The 20,429-nt window shown below is 44.2% G+C and overlaps 1 protein-coding gene across 3 annotated transcripts in view; it reads left to right on the top strand.

Annotated features, from left to right (window-relative positions):
- STPG2 (sperm tail PG-rich repeat containing 2) overlaps positions 1-20,429 on the top strand; it is a 1,447,347-nt gene that overhangs the window by 223,647 nt on the left and 1,203,271 nt on the right. For all 3 annotated transcript variants that reach the window (XM_069743604.1, XM_069743605.1, XM_069743603.1), the window contains exon 6: positions 1,170-1,285. In XM_069743604.1, coding sequence (XP_069599705.1) covers positions 1,170-1,285 — 116 coding nt within the window. The remainder of the gene's footprint in view (positions 1-1,169; positions 1,286-20,429) is intronic.

The raw sequence follows: 20,429 nt of genomic DNA, 5'->3' as shown, positions 1-20,429 counted from the left end.
GGGTCTGCGGTAGTCGCAGGGCTGTGCGGCGATTGTGGGGCTGTGCGGGGATCTCAGGGCTGTCGGGGGTCTGTGCGGGGCTGTCGGGGGGTCTTTGGGGGTGTGTGCAGGTGCAGGCATCGTCGATGGGACTACAAGTCCCATCCGGCTATACCTGCTACAGTGACAGTGATTGACACATTAGCCAATGATGGGACAGTAGTAGTCACATCATCCGGATAATGTGTTGAATGGAAAAAAGAAAATAAACACGAACATACAACAGTACATACAACATGCAACAGTACATGCAACAGTACATGCAACAGTACATACAACAGTACATACAACAGTACATACAACAGTATATACAACATACAACAGTACATACAACAGTACATACAACATACAGCAGTGCATACAACATACAACAGTACATAAAACATACAACATATAACAGTACATACAACATACAACAGCTATTGCGCAGGCGGCTCCATCTTGCTACAAAAAAAAATCATCCTCCAAGATGGCGCTGTCCGCGTCTGCGCAGTAGCAGTTTTCAGCGATCACCTCTATATACACCAACGGCTGCTACTGCGCAGGCGGCGCCATCTTGGAGGGCATTTTTGTTCTTCTCTAGCAAGATGGCGCATGCACAATAGCAGCTATCAGATCACAGCTATGTACACCAATAGCTGCTACTGCGCAGGTGCTGCAGGCGCCATTTTAGCATTGTTTTTTTTTGTTATACTCCTCAGTAAAATCTCAACCACATGTAGTAACTACACATTAAGCATGCAGTTATGCTGCAGCGCAGGTGCCACGGCTGTGACAAGCCTGCAGAAGGTTTTTTTCATCTTCAGTATGTACAGGTAATTATTATTCAAACTAGGGGCAGGTCAGTGAGGGATCAGCAGTCTGCATTATGAATACCTCAGAGCAACACATAAAGACCCCCCACAGGCAGCCCCAGGGCATTAACTAAAAACTGAAAATACAGATTAAAAACAACCACAAGATAGATGTCATCAACCAATGTATCATTTTAATCAGTATAATGGCGCCAACCTGACAGTGTCTGTAGGTTACTGTACACAATCCTGTTGACAGGTTCCCGTTAAGTGTAATTCTCTGTTTTATAGGACATTGTGTTTAAGATTCATATTTTGGTTCCATTTCATCAACAGGCAGATACATACGCAACACAGAAATATCGAGGGGTGCATTTTGCAAAGTATTCAGGGAAGCGAACTGAATTTGAAAACCATGATGGACCTGGCCCAGGAGAATATGACATAGATCAGTAAGTGTGCTATTTTGTTTCGAGCTTTTCATTAACTCTTACTTGCCACTTATTATTGTGCTTACACGATAACAAATTCAGAGCACTTTGATTTGCTGAAGAGACATTTAGATGGGTATTTATGCTGCAGCTTGTAGCACTGGCAGTTTTTATTGCATTGTGAATTACACTCTCGCATTTAACTGCTATAGTGTTGTAATAGGAACTGTCAAAACCAGTTTTCGTATAATGCATAATGGATAATATAGCCTTCATAAAAGAACTGAAGTAAGGGACTAGAGCCAGAAACTGAAGCCAAGCTGCGCCAAGGGATCGTGTACTTCTATGGAAGCCAAAAAAACAGTTATGAGGTTAGTAAGGATTCAGCACTGGAACAATGGTCAGAAATCACACCGGTGTACTGTATTTAGACTCCGAAATCATAAAATATGAATTTTGCCAAATGAGAAAAAAAAAATGCAACATTAAATGTGAGTTTGATTTACAAAACAAAACAATATTTTATTGAGATATCAATGGGTTTAGCTGGATATTATGAACTAGATGGTGGCCCGATTCTAACGCATCGGGTATTCTGGAATATGCATGCCCACGTAGTATATTGCCCAGCCACGTAGTATATTGCCCAACCACGTAGTATATTGCCAAGCCACGTAGTGTATTGCCCAGCCACGTAGTGTATTGCCCAGCCACGTAGTGTATTGCCCAGCCACGTAGTATATTGCCTAGCCACGTAGTATATTGCCCAGTCACGTAGTATATTGCCCAATCATGTAGTATATTGCCCAGCCACGTAGTATATTGCCCAATCACATAGTATATTGCCCAGCCACGTAGTATATTGCCCAGCCACGTAGTATATTGCCCAGCCACGTAGTATATTGCCCAGCCACGTAGTATATTGCACAGCGACGGAGTACATAGCACAGAGCCACGTAGTATATTGCACAGTGACGAAGTACACAGCACAGAGCCACGTAGTATACAGACTTAAAATAAAAAATAAACATATACTCACCCTCCGAAAGCCCATTGAAGTCCTGGCCCTGTCTGCATGCCTCCCCTGTCCCTGTCATTGTATTCATGCCTCCCCTTCCCTGTCCTGGTATGAATACCTCCCCATCCCTGCCCCTGTCTGCATGCCTCCCCGTTCAGTCCCTGTATGCAAGCCTCCCCCTTCCCTGTCCTGGTATGAATGCCTCCCTCGTTCTGTCCCTGTCCGCATGCCTCCCCCGCTCAGTCCCTGTATGCATGCCTCCCCCGTTTAGTCTCTGTATGCATGCCTCTCCACTCGGTCCCTGTATGAATGCCTCCCCCGTTCAGTTCCTGTAATCATGCCTCCCCATTGAGTCCCTGTATGAATGCCTCCCCCGTTCAGTCCCTGTATGCATGCCTCCCCCATTCAGTCCCTGTATGCATGCCTCCCTTTTCCAGGTCCTGGTATGAATGCCTCCCAGTTCCGTCCCTGTATACATGCCTCCTTATTCCCTATCCTTGTGTACATGTTTCCTATTGAGAAAAAAACAAAACATTATTCTCGCCTACCTGCACGCCCTGGGTGCTGGCACTGCATTTCATTCTGGCCGCCGGCGCCTGCCTGCAGCTCTTCCTGTGCTCAGTGGTCACGTGGTACCGCTCATTAAGGTAATTAATATGCGCTCCACCCCTATAGGAGTGGAGACGTGTCCATATTCATCACCTTATTGAGCAGTACCATGTGACCGCTGAGCACAGGAAGAGCTACAGGCAGGCGCCGGCGGACAGAATGAAATGCAGTGCCAGCACCCAGGGCGCGCAGGTAGGCAAGTATCAGAAAAAAGAGAGAGAACATATAATGAACACAAATAATGAACACAAATAAAAATGTATGATGCAAAAAATAGTTATTATTGTTGAAGACAAAACCAGGGGAGAAAGGTAGGCAAGTATGATGTGTGCACCGCCTCCTGGCACCCGCTGCTCCGCCAAACCCCGTCCCCCGCCGGCTTTCTGTACCATAACTCGTGTATAAGTCGAGGGAGGCATTTTCAGCACAAAAATAGTGCTGAAAAACTCGGCTTATACACGAGTGTATACAGGTATCTTTCTCTGTTCAGTCTTCCAGCATTAGTCATATAAAATTCCACTTTATTTTGTAGTTCAGTACCTGATCATTAAGATTTGTACATTATGAATATTGAGCTGGGTTCACACTCAGTGTAGAAAATATGGCTGTTGAGTTAGCTTAAAAATTTGTATGTGTAACACATGCATATAATCTTCAAAAAAATACAGTACAAATATTATTTTATGCTATGAGTTTAGAAACCTGCCGGATGGCTAGAATTCTCTAGATTATTAACACTAGATATAAATGAGAGTTTTCAAGTGGTTTTGCCCTAACTAGTTACAGCAAATTACAATTACAAGTCTGTACACAAAAAACATTGTGCTGTTTGACTAGAAGCGTTAAAAGAATACACTGAAAACAAGGGCCCTATTCATAAAGATATTTTCTCTAGATTTCTGGCATAAAATGCCTTCAAATGTCGCAAAATGTTTATGCAACTTCAAGTGGCATGAGAAATGTGCAACTTTTGGCATTTTTACGCCATTCCCCTATTCATCATTGATTTTTCTCCTGTTTTCTTGAGTAATTTGCTTCTTTAGGCCTCTTTCAGACGTCCAGATAATTCCGGTACCGGAGAAATCGGTACCAGAATTATCTGTGTCCGTGTGCTCACGTAGCACATCAGTGTGGCACACGTGCGGCATCCGTGTGCCGCCCGTGTGCCGCCTGAGGACAACACGGACCGTGCAGGAGAGACAGTGCTACACTAAGCGCTGTCCCCCCTGTGCAGTGCTGAAGCCGCATTCATCTCTTCTCCCCCGCAGGAGAGAAGAGATGAAAGATCATTTTTTCTTTTTTTTTTGTTGTTAAAAATAAAGTTTGCGTGTGTCTCCCGCCTCCCATCCCCCTGAGCGCCGCCCGGCCCGTTGCATAGAAATACTCACCTAGCTCCCGCGATGTCTCCTCTCTCCTCTCAGCGCTGGCAGCTTCTCCTGTGTGAGCAGTCACGTGGGACCACTAATTACAGTGAGGAATATGTGCATATTCCCCCACTGTAATGAGCGGGACCACGTGACCGCTCACACAGCACAGGCTGCAGCCGCTGAGAGGAGACATCGCTGGAGCTGGGTGTCGGTGAGTATTTCCTGGCCAGCCGGGGGGGCGCACAGGGGATGGGAGGTGGGAGGGGACGCATAAACTTTATTTTTAAGGAAAAAAAAAAAAAAGATGATTCATCCCTTCTTTCCAGCAAATGCTGCTGGGAAGAAGGGATGAATTCTGGATTCAGCACCGCACGCAGGGGGGACAGCGCTAAACTGTAGCGCTGTCTCTCCTGCGGGCGGTACGTGCACACGGAGGAGAGTGCACACTGTTCTCCGTGTGCATGTTTGCGGCACGTATTGCGGTACGTGCTGCCGGCGAAAAACTGGCATGTCTCCGTGTTTTCAACAGGGACACACGGTCCGTGAAAACACGGAGACATGTGCATAGACCCATTCATTTGAATGGGTCTACGTGTGTCAGTGTCTCCGGTACGTGAGAAAACTGTCACTACACGTACCGGAGACACTGACGTCTGAAAGAGGCCTTATAGTCCGTTTAGTATGTGCATCTTATTCTCTATACATTTTGCACCATTTAGTTGTCTTTCTTTCTTAAAAGGGATTATCCCATGAACAAAGTACATTTAAAGCAATAGATCTTGGAATTATAATAAGATCCACAATTGGATGTGTTAAAAAAAAATGTTTGTGTGCTTAAATAATATTATAAATGTGCCTCTGCTTTGTGCTGTGTAATGGCTGTGTTCAATCATGCAGAGCTGCTCCACTTCATGGTTGGCACATGCCTCAGCTCCTGGCCAGGGAAGGAAGCATAAGTCACTTATTATATATGAGTATATAGATGAAACTTCAGGGGTTCGCACCTGCATTTTACTTGGGTAACACATTTCCCTGGCTGTTTTATCACAGGAGTACTCGAGTATTCTGTTGTGTCTCCAGCCCTCTCAGCTCATCATAAATCAAGTTAGTAACATAGAAGTTCCAGTGGCTGCTGAGCTTTTAGATTATTCACTTGACTTAAAGGGAACCTGTCACCATTTTTGTGTCATACCAGCTAAAAATATCATCTTGGTCAGCATCAGCTATGCATTCCCTAAATACTTATGTAACTCCTTAAATCTCCCCATATAGCCCTAAAAAACCTTTTTCATTTCTCTCATGCTGAAACTAATTGGGTCTATATGGTCCGATGGGTGTGGCTTTAGGCCACTCCACCCCTCCTACTGCTCAACGTCGTGGAAGTGGATGATGCCTCCTGTGTCATCCTCATTGCGGCGCCCCAGGGCCCTGGTCATCGCAGTGGTATTGCTTTCCTCTTGGGGAGAGTGATGCTACGTTTGGAGGCAAAGAAGGATAACTGCATCCAGGTATCACAAACATGCAACACATTTCACACTCCAGGCCACCAGGGGGAGCTCTTGCTCCTATTTATTAGGTCACTCCCCACATAAGTAAAACTGGTCGCCTGTAGGGAAAGTTAGTTAGTTGCTTTCTGAGCTCCGCTCAGTTAGTTGGTCCCTGGCAGAGGTGGGATCCGCTCGGAGAATGAAGGAGAAGGACACGGAGCTGTGCATGCCGTCAGAGCTGCAGCTCCTAGGAAGAGACATCAAAGGCAGAACTGTATTGCAGTGAGCGTGAAGGAAGTTATAGCAAAGGAGAGGATACCAGAAGGGGACCAGCCCTACACAGGCTGCCTCCTTCTGAGGCGCAGAATCCCGGTAGCCGGGACACCGAGGGAGTATCGACCTTTATGCCTTGCTCAAGAGACCAGCAGGACAGCTAATTTCATGTTACCTGTCCGCCCTACACCCAGTAGGCACGGTGGCACCCCTTAGAGGCTGGGGCATGATAGAGTCCCTATAAACCGCTTCAAGCCACCAGTCATACGGGTTTGTCTTATCCTATATGGGGGACAGAGAGAGAGACATTACATCTGTGAGGACCTTATGTGAAGCCTTAGGCAGTAAGGAACTACAACACTGCAGCGCAAGGGAAGGCTACTGATTTCCATCTTGACAATGGGACTCTGGAATTGCCTCCAAACCGGCCGGACTCTGCCTACCCTGTGATCTGGTGCCCAGGACTGTGGATGCTGAAGTCTTCAGAAAAGGTAAAGAGTCAGCAACCTTGTGTCCTCGTTCTTGTCTGCACCTCTCACCATTCACCATCTACACACCGGGAAGCCCTGGGGATATACTTCACCTGTGGGAAGGTATACCATCTAGCTGCCTTAACATCACCCCAGCGGACCCCTTAAAGCAGCGTCGGTCACCGTGACCAAATACCACAGGTGGCTTCATGAACATTCCCCTTAAAGACCTTTCCCCTTTTACACAGACGTCCCAGGGCCGCAGACCGGGTCAGCCACAGTGACATCCCCCTGTGAACCGCAGGACCCGGTACCGAGTACCCCATGGCCCCATGGGGGCGCTCCACTCATCATCATGAGAAATTTTGCGCCTGCGCAGACAAATCATGTCTTGTGCTTGCGCAGTATGCTTTGTCCAACTGCGGGCAAAGCCAAAAAGCAAAAATATGTATCTGCCGGCATAGCAGACGCTGAGCAAGATGATAGCTGACAGATGACACAAAAAAAGGTGAAGGGTTCCATTTAAAATGTACTTTGTTCATGGAACAATACCTTTAATACCTTTAAGTCTTTCTTTTTTGTTTTTCCCCGACAACTTTGCTTAAACAAATTCATAAAATATGCACTCTCTCTTCACAGTCTCTGCGTGGAGTAAGTTTTTTTGCTGAGTTTTCAAATTTGGTGCATTTTTAGACAAATGTGCAGCTTTTTAAAGCCGCATAGACTAGAGTATACACTGACACTCCTGAAATAAGGTACTAAAATCTGCTGGTGTCAGGTCAGATTCTGTGGCAGTTCTGACAATGTTATAGTAGAGAGATAGAGTGCGAAAAGAGACCTGGGCTAGAAATAAAACAGAAATAACCAAATAGGCTGTTGCGGCAAATTAGTATGTTTGACAGGTCTTAGTAAATGTGCAAAGATCACCTGCAATACAAAATCCCCCACGTGTAGTGAATGCAGCTATTAATGAGCCAAAGATGTCCACCCAGAGATGCTGGTAAGCAATAAGAAGTACTTACTTGTGCCTTGTAGGTGCAGGGTAGTTGACCACAAATCCAGTTGACTGGGGGTTATGCAGAGTGCACGCGCCCAGGGAGGACGTTCCCTCAGTGACACGTCATACCTCCACTTAATCCTCGCTGTGATCTTCACCAGTCTCCATGCTGGCCAATCTTGTGACTGCACTTTGCATCACCCCCAGTCAATTGGATTTGTGACCAACTATCCTGCACCTACAAGGCACAAGTAAGAAGCATATGCCCTCAGACACCACAGGAAAGGCACAACTGTAAGATGTGCCAATTCGGGCACTTAGCCTGTCTTCCCACTGCCCTGTAGTGGTGGCGTATGGGGTAATAATGGGTTAATGTCACCTTTGCATCTCTGGGTGGACATCTTTGACTCATTTATAGCTGCATTCACTATACGTGGGGGATTTTGTATTGCAGGTAATCTTTGCACATTTACTGAGACCTGTCAAACATAATAATTTGCCGCAACAGCCTATTTGGTTATTTCTGTTTTATTTCTAGCGCAGGTCTCTTTTTGCACTCTATATCTCAGCTTTTTAAAGACATTGCGACTTGGTACTGAAATTTCGCAAAAATGATTTAAGAAAAAAACTAAAGAGCATTTTTGATATTGTGCTTTATTTATGAACCACATGCACCATTTTGAAGAATTTGGTGCAAAATCCTTAAAAAAAATTATACAAGACAAAAAAAATTAAAAGTAACTTCAAGAAATCACAAATATTGAATTACACCCAATGTGTCCAGTATATTATTTTAACACTTCTAATAGTCAAACGGAACATTTTTTTCTGCCATTTTAGCTAAATGAAGAACACTCCTGTAGCTGTAATATGCTACACTTATATTAAGTTCACAAATCAGCTTTCTAGCTTTTTTTTAGCATAGTACTGTAGATTGTTGCTGATTTTATAATTAGTATATTTGATACCTAAGCCCAGTCTACAGTAATTTCACAAAATACTGTATACCACTATAGATCAGGAGGATGCGAAACCAGCGCTGCAAAAAAAATTAAAAAGATGATCTTTAATGCACAAATATCTTCATTAAAAAAATTAGACTTTCATAATACACTTTCCTATTGGATTTTTTGTATCTTTTTTATTAAGGCATTTGAGCATTAAAGATCATCTTTTTAATTATTTTTGCAGTGCTGATTTTCATACTTTCCTGATCTATTGTTGCTCAATAACATCGGCCTGAAGTTTCCAAGAATTGCTTGCATTATACATATTTGACATTTCCTGCATTAGTGGTGAGCGGAAAAGTTTTTTTTTCCTTCTTTTGTATATCACTATACAGCTGCTTCTCACTAAATTAAAATATCATCAAAAAGTTAATTTATTTCAGTTCTTCAATACAAAAAGTGAATCACATCTATAATATAACGCTGGGAGCGTCACTCTGTCCGAAGCCTTTATAGACTGTGCAAGCGCAAGCGCCGGCGCAGTCTGGACCCCACAGAGTGACGCTCCCAGGAGATCGCGGTATGTGTAAACACTGAACGCACACCGCGATCTCCACCAGAGAGGCAGGGACGCGCCAGGAGGGTAAGTATAAGCTATAGTTACCTGTCTGTCCCGTTCCAGCGCTGCGTGCGGCTCCGTCTCCCGGGTCCTCTGCCTGTGACGTTCACAGTTCAGAGGGCATGATGACGCGCTTAATGCGCGCCACCCTCTGACTGAACAGTCACAGCCAGAGGAGCCGGAACACGGAGCGGACGCAGCGCTGGATCAGGGCCAGGTGAATATAGCAAGTGTCGGGGGCCTGAGCGAGCGGCGACTCCGGCACCTGACCCCCACAGCGCGCCGGTGTCCCCGCCTGCTCAGGCCGCCCAGCACTCGGCGCCCAGCGACGATAGGGGAGTATGGTATTTTTTTATATATATCGCAGCAGCATACGAGGCATATAATACTATGAAGCATCTTATTGGGCCATCAACAATAATGGAGCAGTGTACGGGGGCATATAATACCATGGAGCATCTTATGGGGGCCATCAACCATAATGGAGCAGTGTACGGGGGCATATAATACCATGGAGCATCTTATGGGGCCATCAACCATAATGGAGCAGTGTACGGGGGCATATAATACCATGGAGCATCTTATGCGGCCATCAACCATAATGGAGCAATGTACGGGGGCATATAATACCATGGAGCATCTTATGGGGCCATCAACCATAATGGAGCAGTGAACGAGGGCATACAATACCATGGAGCATCTTATGGGGCCATCAACCATAATGGAGCAGTGTACAGGGGCATATAATACCATGGAGCATCTTATGGGGCCATCAACCATAATGGAGCAGTGTACGGGGCATTTAATACCATGGAGCATCTTATGGGGCCATCAACCATAATAGAGCAGTGTACGGGGCATATAATACCATGGAGCATGTTATGGGGGCCATAATCCTTTATGGAGCAGTGTACGGGGCATATAATACTATGGAGCATGTTATGGGGGCCATAAACCTTTATGGAGCAGTGTACGGCGCATATACTATGGAGCATGTTATGGGGGCCATAAACCTTTATGGAGCAGTGTACGGCGCATATACTATGGAGCATCTTATGGGGGCCATAAACCTTTATGGAGCAGCGTATGGGGCATATGGATGGGAGCAGCAAATTACAGAACGGGGGCGCAGGATGGGAGCAGCACATGACAGAACGGGGGCGCAGGATGGGAGCAGCACATGACAGAATAGAGCAGCACGTGACAGAATGGGGGTGCAGGATGGGAGCAGCACATGACAGAACGGGGCGCAGGATGGGAGCAGCACATGACAGAACGGGGGCGCAGGATGGGTGCAGCACATGACAGGATGGGGGCGCAGGATGGGTGCAGCACATGTAAGAATGAAGGCGCAGGATGGGTGCAGCACATGTCAGAATGAAGGCGCAGGATGGGAGCAGCATATGTCAGGATGGGGGCGCAGCATGGGAGCAGCTCATGACAGGATGGGGACGCAGGATGGACCAGCACATGACAGGATGGGGACGCAGGATGGAGCAGCACATGACAGGATGGAGACCATATACCAATATAAATGCTCGCCACCCGGGCGTAGAACGGGTTCAATAGCTAGTATATTATATAGAGTCAAGACAAAGTGATCTATTTCATGTGTTTATTTCTGTTAATGTTGATGATAATGGCTTATAGCCAATGAAAACCCAAAAGTCATTATCTCAGTAAATTAGAATACTTTATAACATCAGCTTGAAAAATGATTTTAACATTCGAAATGTATGTTCAGTAAATGCACTTAATACTTGGTCGGGCTCCTTTTGCATCAGTTACCTTATCAATGCGGTGTGGCATGGAGGAGATCAGTCTGTGGCACTGCTGAGGTGTTATGGAAGCCCAGGTTACTTTGATAGCAGTCTTCATGTCATCTGCGTTGTTGGGTCTGGTGTCTCTCATCTTCCGCTTTACAATACCCCCTAGATTCTCTATTTGTAATGACGCTATATAATATATGAGATTCACTTTTTGTATCTAAGAACTGAAATAAATAAGCTTTTTGATAATATTCTAATTTAGTGAGAAGCACTTGTAGTTTGAAGAACATTCACTTAGTTTTGACATATACTTTTAGTCTTTCAGGTTTCAGTGTTCAAAGTCATGTGCAAAATAGGTTGGTTATGCTCTCCAGATTGGACTTTCTATGATACCAGGGTTTTTAAATCTATCAAAAGAGGATTGCTGAGACGCTGTTTATCCGCCACTAGAACAGTCATTCCCAGACACTGGCATTCCAGAACCACTCCTTCTATCCAAGAATGGTCTCTTGAAGTGGAATTTTTGTGTAGAACGGAAAGACTCTCTGCTTGTAATAAAATTCGCTCAGACAACTTTTTCCGTACTTGGCAAGGATGGATTTTATTCAGAGATTCCCTGGAGTACTCCTCAATCCTTCTGTCCTGATGAAGACACCATATATTATTTTTGTACATACCTGAATCTGGGTGGGTTCATAAACCTTGCTCCTCTTCTTGACTTTTCTGTTTTGCTATAATTTTCTACTAAAAGTTCTTTTCTTTTCATTGTCATGCTTGACAAAGTACCCTATTAAAATATAACATTTGTTAAGTGAACATAATAAAAGAATCCCAACAGCGGGATTTGTTCCTTATAATTAAATTGCCTAGGAAAAACCGGGCTTGTAAAAATACAAGAAAGCAGACCAAAAAATATAAGCTTTCTACCTGACTAGTCAATGTAAATAATGATATACCAGAAAAGACTAGAAAAAATGTTAGGAAAAAGACCCCTCTAACAAGATAGAAGTATGCCCAGTCAACAAATCTCAACAAGCAAAACTTCCAGCACCTAGATGGTTAACAACTACAAGATGATAATATTAATAGCAAATACTTAGTGGGGAGCATGCCAATCACTAAACATATATCATAAATCAAATAACAAAGAATATCTGATTGACTAGGACCACCTGGACAAACTGCATATACGTAAAACACACAAAACCCAGAAGAACACAGTCATAAGTCCAAATATACAAAATATATAAACTTTATTAAATACTAACTGATCGGTATACAGTAAAAGGAGGGAAACCCACCCATGTCATCAACAGCACATACCAAACGGACAAGCCCTAATGCACTATACCCCATAATATAAATATCAAAGCCAGGTAAATATACAGCATATATCAGAACATCATAGCCATATCTTGGCAATTAGTAACAATATTCTAGTCCATACGTACCGGTAGTAAATGATTGGTGTACACGTGCAATCAAGACCCGTCCCCCCCAACGCGCGTTTCGGCAAGGTGCCTTTCTCAAGGGGTAACTGGTGTGTAGATACGGTGACCTATATACTCACAAACCCGGAAGTACAACAGTACCTGTAATTACCGGCAGCTGTCCCGCATGGCCGTCTCACCCGGAAGCACAGGGGCCCCATGTGATCACGGGCAGCGGCACCGCGGTGACAGGAGCCGGAAGAAGCATGTGTACTGTGGGAGTGAAGCCGCCAAGCCGCCATCTTGGTAGAGATAGAGGGCGGACATGCGCACATGGATCCCCGCAGAAGGAATAAAGGGAAAACTGCCAATGCCGACCGCGCGTGCGCAAACAGCCAACTGCGGCCATATTATTGGAGACTAATAGTCGCCACTGAGGAGGAATTACGGCGGCCATAATAATGGAGACAAATACAGAATATCGCATGCGCAAATGACCAACCACGGCCATATTGTCAGAGATTAATAATCGCCACTGCAAAGACCCCATAGCGGCCATAATAATAGGGACAAATCTAAAATAACATATATATATATATGTATATAAAGAGGAGGTGAGGATGCAGAGTAGATATAAACATGGCCACCCTACAAAATAGCGGATTGACCAAGGAATGCATAAACAGTAACAAAAACAAATATCCACCATTAGTATCAATAAAGTATCACTCGTGGATAATATATATATATAGACGTTAGTAAGTGTGCTACATATGTATATACCTCTCCTATACATCCTCATCCCACTCCATGCATGGATACAAAAAATGCACATATGTTAACAGGAAAACAGTATAATGTATACACCATATCAATACTCATAATATAGCAACTATCCCATATATATACACACTAAAGTGTCCAATCTTCGCATGGCCACCATCTGAAATGGTAAGCAGTGCTGTAAACTATGACATATAGCACAAGGCAGTATCTTCATCTCCCTATATGTCATAATAAGATGTCCATTATATCCTCTCCAAAAGCTCCGAATAAAAGTCCATGTAGATGATCCGCTTCACTTTCCAACCACAGAAGTCACCAAATGTTTACTGTCGTAGTCCGTAATACTAAAAAGGAATAAAAACAATTAAAATAAAATAAAAACACACACGTATGCGGATGACGTACACAGGGAGGAAAAACAGCAGGCGGTGGACTACAGAAAGGGGGCAAAAGACAGGTTCTCATTGAGTCCGTCAGGATAAACGGTTTGAAGACGCCAAATCCATTGCGTCTCCAATTTCGCTAGTCTGTTAGCCAGCTGACCGCCCCTAATATTAATATGTAAGGCTTCAATGCCTCTCACCCTCAATAATGCCGCGTTACACTCATGATGTTCCCAAAAATGTCTCGGTATAGTCTTTAATGTAAATCCGTCCATGTGGCCAGAGGCCGCCTGTATCCCCAACACATGCTCTCTAATGCGGATTTTTAGTTGGCGGGTGGTAAGGCCAACATATATTAACCCGCATGGGCACGTGGCATAATAGACTACATACCTCGTAGTACAAGTAATATGCTGTCTAATGTGGAAGGATTTAGTGCCCTTTGAGTTAGAAAAAGAGACACTCCTTTCAATGTTGGGGCAGGCGACACAATGGCCACATGGACTGCAACCAAATTTGGGTGGAAAATTATCCAAGAACGTCCTAATTTGCTGACCACTGTAATGACTCCGCACTAAATGGTCCCTGAGGTTCCTCGCACGTCTAAATGTCAGAGAGGGCCGATCAGGGAGAAATTTCTTAATGGTAGAATCAACCATTAATATTGGCCAGGCCTTTTGCAATATCTGGCGTACCTGGTGAGACTTGGTACTGAAAGTGGTAACAAATCTCAACTTGTCACCGTCACCCGTAACTGCCCGGTCCGATGAACCATAAATTAAGTTGTCACGTTTAGTATGTTTAGCTCTTAAATAAGCCCTTTTAATCGACCTTCCACTATACCCGCGCTCTCTAAAACGCCCCCTCAGTTCCTCCGCCCTTTTCTCAAAATCACCATCGGAGGAGCAAATTCGTCTAAGACGAAGAAACTGCCCCACCGGTATAGATCTAATCATATGGGCCGGATGACCAGAGGAGGCGTGCAAGAGAGTGTTCGTAGATGTTTCCTTGCGGAATATATCAGTATTTATCACTCCCATAGGGCCCCTTTTAATAGTGACATCAAGAAAATTAATAGATTCAGCATCGGCCATGAATGTAAGGTGAATATTCATATCGTTGCTGTTCAGGCGAGACATGTATTGAACAAGGTCGACGGATGTGCCCTGCCAGATGAAGAAGATATCATCAATATATCGTGTCCAAAGTGGGACACGATCTATTGATCCCTGTTCATCGGACAGGAGGAGGTCCCTCTCCCACAGCCCCAAAAAGAGACCGGCATAGGCGGGCGCAAAGGCCGCCCCCATGGCGGTCCCCTGGAGCTGCAGGTAGAAGGACCCCTTAAATACAAAAAAAAAAAAAATCTATCAAAAGAGGATTGCTGAGACGCTGTTTATCCGCCACTAGAACAGTCATTCCCAGACACTGGCATTCCAGAACCACTCCTTCTATCCAAGAATGGTCTCTTGAAGTGGAATTTTTGTGTAGAACGGAAAGACTCTCTGCTTGTAATAAAATTCGCTCAGACAACTTTTTCCGTACTTGGCAAGGATGGATTTTATTCAGAGATTCCCTGGAGTACTCCTCAATCCTTCTGTCCTGATGAAGACACCATATATTATTTTTGTACATACCTGAATCTGGGTGGGTTCATAAACCTTGCTCCTCTTCTTGACTTTTCTGTTTTGCTATAATTTTCTACTAAAAGTTCTTTTCTTTTCATTGTCATGCTTGACAAAGTACCCTATTAAAATATAACATTTGTTAAGTGAACATAATAAAAGAATCCCAACAGCGGGATTTGTTCCTTATAATTAAATTGCCTAGGAAAAACCGGGCTTGTAAAAATACAAGAAAGCAGACCAAAAAATATAAGCTTTCTACCTGACTAGTCAATGTAAATAATGATATACCAGAAAAGACTAGAAAAAATGTTAGGAAAAAGACCCCTCTAACAAGATAGAAGTATGCCCAGTCAACAAATCTCAACAAGCAAAACTTCCAGCACCTAGATGGTTAACAACTACAAGATGATAATATTAGTGTAACTATGTTATAACAAACTCACTAAACCAATGTGAAGAAATGAGTGACCTCTCCCTGGATACCACTTCTATCTGAGCACCTACCTTGATATGGAGGTTGGCACCCTGAGAAAAAGCGAGATTGGCGCCCCCGCTTGTACGATGGCTGGACCTGAACTCCTATAAAGACCCTATAAGGCTGATAGTCAGAAACAGAGGGCCAGATGGCCTGTAATCATTGTATGATATCAAGATGAAGTGGTGTCAGTGTATGATAACACAGGCAAAAAAAAGGTGTGAATGTATACAAAGGAGAGATTACAATCAACTTAAGTCACTCAAAACAAATATGTTAGAATACTAAAAGATATATCATAGCTGCAATAACAATCCCCCAATATGAGGAGGATTAGACCAGTGCTGGCACACAATGACCCTGATAAATATTCCAGCAAATATACAAAACAACAGTCAGCATAATATAATTGCATAGGTGTTACCACACACATGCTTCAAGCCCAAAATATTCCAGTTTACAAAATGACAAATAGGGGCACAAAAGATACAACCCCAAAATACATCATACTCATCTGACATAGTGTGGAACTTCATGCAGCCTCATTTCTATCATGATCCTTTACTGCCAAGACACAAGTAATCTCTTCTGATGAACTCAGGTGGGGGAAATGCGTCGAGAGTGTGTTGTGAGGGTGTCCTCTTCATCTAAGGATCTACGCTATCAGGGGTGAACCTAGCCTCTCTGCTGCCTGAGGCGAGCGGAAAAATGGCGCCCCCCCACACAGTCTCTGCAGTAGGGGGGGTGGGAAGGGAGGAGGAGGGGGGGGCAGGCACTTGACCCCAGAGTTTTATAACCAAAAAAAAAAAAAAAAACAAAACCTAGCAGCGCAAATCCAGTTACCGTATATACTCGAGTACAAGCCGACCCGAGTATAAGCCGACCCCCCTAATTTTGCCACAAAAAACTGGGAAAACTTAATGACTCGAATATAAGCCTAGGGTGGAAAATGCAGCAGCTACCGGTTAATGTCAAAAGTAAAAATAGACACCAATAAAAGTAAAATTAATTGAGACATCAGTAGGTTAAGTGTTTTTGAATATCCATATTGAATCAGGAGCCTCATATAATGCTCCATAAAGTTTGATGGGCCCCATTAGATGCTCCATATTAAAATATGCCCCAGATAATCCTGCATAAAGGGTAATAAGGGCCCCATAAGATGCTCCATAGAGATATTTGCCCTATATAGTGCTGCACAAGCGTTATGGCCCCATAAGATGCTCTGCACAGCCACTTGCCCCTTATAGTGCTGCACAAGTGTTATGGCCCCATAAGATGCTCCGCACAGCCACTTGCCCCTTATAGTGCTGCACAAGCGTTATGGCCCATAAGATGTTCCGTACAGTCACTTGCCCCTTATAGTGCTGCACAAGTGTTATGGCCCCATAAGATGCTCCACACAGCCACTTGCCCCTTATAGTGCTGCACAAGTGTTATGGCCCCATAAGATGCTCCACACAGCCACTTGCCCCTTATAGTGCTGCACAAGTGTTATGGCCCCATAAGATGCTCCGTATAGTCACTTGACCCATATAGTGCTGCACATGGCCCCATAAGATGCTCCGTATAGTCACTTGCCCCTTATAGTGCTGCACAAGTGTTATGGCCCCATAAGATGCTCCGTACAGTCACTTGCCCCATTTGCTTTTGCTGCGATAAAAAAAAAAAAAAAATCACATACTCACCTCTCTTCGCTCAGGACCTCCGGCACTGGCAATATTTACCTGCTCCTCGTGCGGCTCCGTCTTCGGCACTGACGTTCAGCAGAGGGCGCGCACTGACTACGTCACCGCGCCCTCTGACCTGAGCGTCACTGCCAGAGGACGCTGAAGACGGAGCCGCACTGGAACGTGAAGAGGTAAATATCGCGCAGCGCTCCCCTCCCCGTATACTCACCTGCTCCTGGTGCTGCGTCCCTGCTTCTTCCACCGCTGCATCTTCTTCCTGTATTGAGTGGTCACAGTTACCGCTCATTACAGAAATGAATATGCGGCCCCACCTCTATGGTAGGTGGAGACGCATATTCATTTTTGTAATGAGCGGTACCATGTGACCGCTCAGTACAGGAAGAATCTGCAGCACTGGAGAAACAGGGACGTGCAGGTAAGGCGCTGGGAGTAGGTGAGTATAATTACACAGCCCCCGCTCCCCCTCCCCTGCCGACCCCCGGGTATGACATGAGTATAAGCCGAGAGGGGGACTTTCAGCCCCCAAAAATGGGCTGAAAATCTTGGCTTATACTCGAGTATATATGGGTACTACAGAATCTGCCACCCCCTCTCTTCTGCCGCCTGAGCCAAAGAGCTCAAATGGTAGCAGCGTCACTGTACGCTATCATCATTTCCAGCTATCTGCATGAAGTTAATGAAATAATACACCACACAGTTTTTACAGCTTTATTGTACAGGTAATCCAAGCGACACCCTGGATCTCCTGTAAAAAAAACAAAAAAAAAATATACCCAGGAAAGTGGGAGAATGCAAGTTATGAGGTCACTGCAGTTCAAGCTCTGTCACAGTGACTTCATCACTTGCATTCTCCCACAGTCCTGAGGTCATACCAGTTCATGCCGGAGAGCGAGCACAGAGTGAGTGATGTCAGCGCTAGTTACTGAGCTTGTGCCCGCTGCGTATCATTCATTCTTTCTCCCCTGCTCGCCGGCTGAGCTTGGGAGAAGGGGTGACAGCCAGGTTCAGCACCACAAGCAGAGGAATAGCACTCACTGTAGTGCTGCTTCCCCGGCGGCCGTCCGTGTGGTACTGATGCGGCACACGGTTGCCACGCGTGTCTCCGCTACAGTTTTTTCCGGTACTAGAAATATCAAGACGTGAGAAACCGGCCTAACAGATATTTTTTGGATGAGCAACACAAATTGAATCATAACCTGAGTCAAATTTCCTTACATTCACATATCCCTGCAAATTCTAATTCTATTATCGATCTGATCATCTCTAGTTTTGACACTTAGGGAAATCCAAAATGGAAGACTCACCTTTGGGTCAAACAGTTTGAAACATCTAGAAGGATATAATTTATTGATAATATGACTTTAACCCCTTCATGACTAGAGGTAATTTCATTTTTGCGTTTTCGTTTTTTGTTTCCCTTCTTCCCAGAGCCATAACTTTTTATTTTTCAGTCAATATGGCCATATGAGGGCATGTTTTTTGTGGGACAAGTTGCACATTTGAACGTCACCATTGGTTTTAACATATCGTGTACTGGAAAACGGAAAAAAAAAATCCAAAGTGCGGTGACATTGCAAAAAAAGTGCAATTTCACAGTTGTTTTTTGTTTTGCTTTTTTACTATGTTCACTAAGTGCTAAAACTGATCTGCCAATATGTTTCTCCAGTTCATTACGAGTTCATAGACACCAAATTTATGTAGGTTCTTTTTTATCTAAGTGGTGAAAAAAATTCCAAACTTTGTTAAAAAAAATTGCGCCATTTTCCGAGACCTGTAGAATCTCCATTTTTCGTGATCTCGAGTTGGGTGAGGGCTTATTTTTTTCACACTGAGCTCATGTTTTTAATGATACAATTTGCAGATGCAATCTTTTGATTGCCCATTATTGCATTTTAATTAATTGTTGCGGCAACCAAAAACATGTAATTTTGGCATTTTTACTTTTTTTTTTTATTGCTATGCCATTTAGCGATCTGGTTAATCCTTTTTATCATTGATAGATCGGACGATTCTGAATGTGGTGATACCAAATATGTGCATGTTTGATTTTTTTTTTTGTTTTATTTTGAATGGCGCTGTTATAATTGGTGGATTGCACTGAATAAAGGAGTAATATAGTGCAATCGCAACCCGGGGTCCACTGTGCAGAGATGGTAACCTGCAGCTGTAGAACAATGGCGGAATCATGCAGATAGGTGGAAACTTTAAACGAAGGCTGGGGTCACACTTAGCGTAGGGAAATATGGTCCATTTTTTACAGGCGTAATACGCAGAAATGATCCCAAAATAGTGATCCGTATGTCATTCGTAGGCAAGGTGTGGCTGCGTATTTTGCGCATATAAACCTCTGTATGTAATCCGTATGGCATCCGTACAGCGAGATTTTCTCGCCGGCTTGCAAAATGGACATAAAATAGATCCATGGGCTCAAATATTCGTGAAAACATATATACAGTTTATATGTATATATATATATCTAATATATAAAGCTGAATGTGTGTGTGTGTGTGTGTATGTGTGTATGTCCGGGATTGGCATCTGCACCGTCGCAGCTACAGCCAGAAAATTTTGCACAGTCACACGTCTGGACCCCGAGAGCGTCATAGGCTATGTTGTGAGGCGAAATTTTAACCCCGCGCGTTCCAATTCACCAAACAATTTTGCCCCTATCTACATAATGGGGGAAAAAGTGAAAGGAAAAGTGTTGGAGGCGTCGCAGCTACAGCTACAAAATTTTGCACAGTCACACGTCTGGACCCTGAGAGCGTCATAGGCTATGTTGTGAGGTGAAATTTTAACCCCGCGCTTTCCAATTCACCAAACAATTTTGCTCCTATCTACATAATGCGAAAAAATGAAAGGAAAAGTGTAGGAGGCAAATTGACAGCTGCCAGATGTGAACAAGGGGGACTTAAAGAATGAGAGCGATGGCGCCAAAGAGTATATACCGTACAGTTGCTAAGGTGGGGCCCCGACATGGGATACTCACCACACACGGGGATATGAACACACACACAAAATGCGCCACACACTACCACATGCTTGAACACATATTACCCTTAGCACACATTTCACCACAAATACACCAACCTCGCCACATAAAAGTTGAAACACAAAAGTCGCCACTCAAAACTCACCACGCGCAGAACTCGCCACATGCAAAAAATTGGCTCTTGCAAAACTCGCCACAAGTGCAAAACTCACCTCATGGAAAAC

Source organism: Ranitomeya imitator, chromosome 1, assembly GCF_032444005.1.
Source record: "Ranitomeya imitator isolate aRanImi1 chromosome 1, aRanImi1.pri, whole genome shotgun sequence".
Lineage (NCBI taxonomy): Eukaryota > Metazoa > Chordata > Amphibia > Anura > Dendrobatidae > Ranitomeya > Ranitomeya imitator.
The sequence above is the reverse complement of the archived record's forward strand: the minus strand, read 5'-3'. Positions and strand labels throughout refer to the sequence as shown.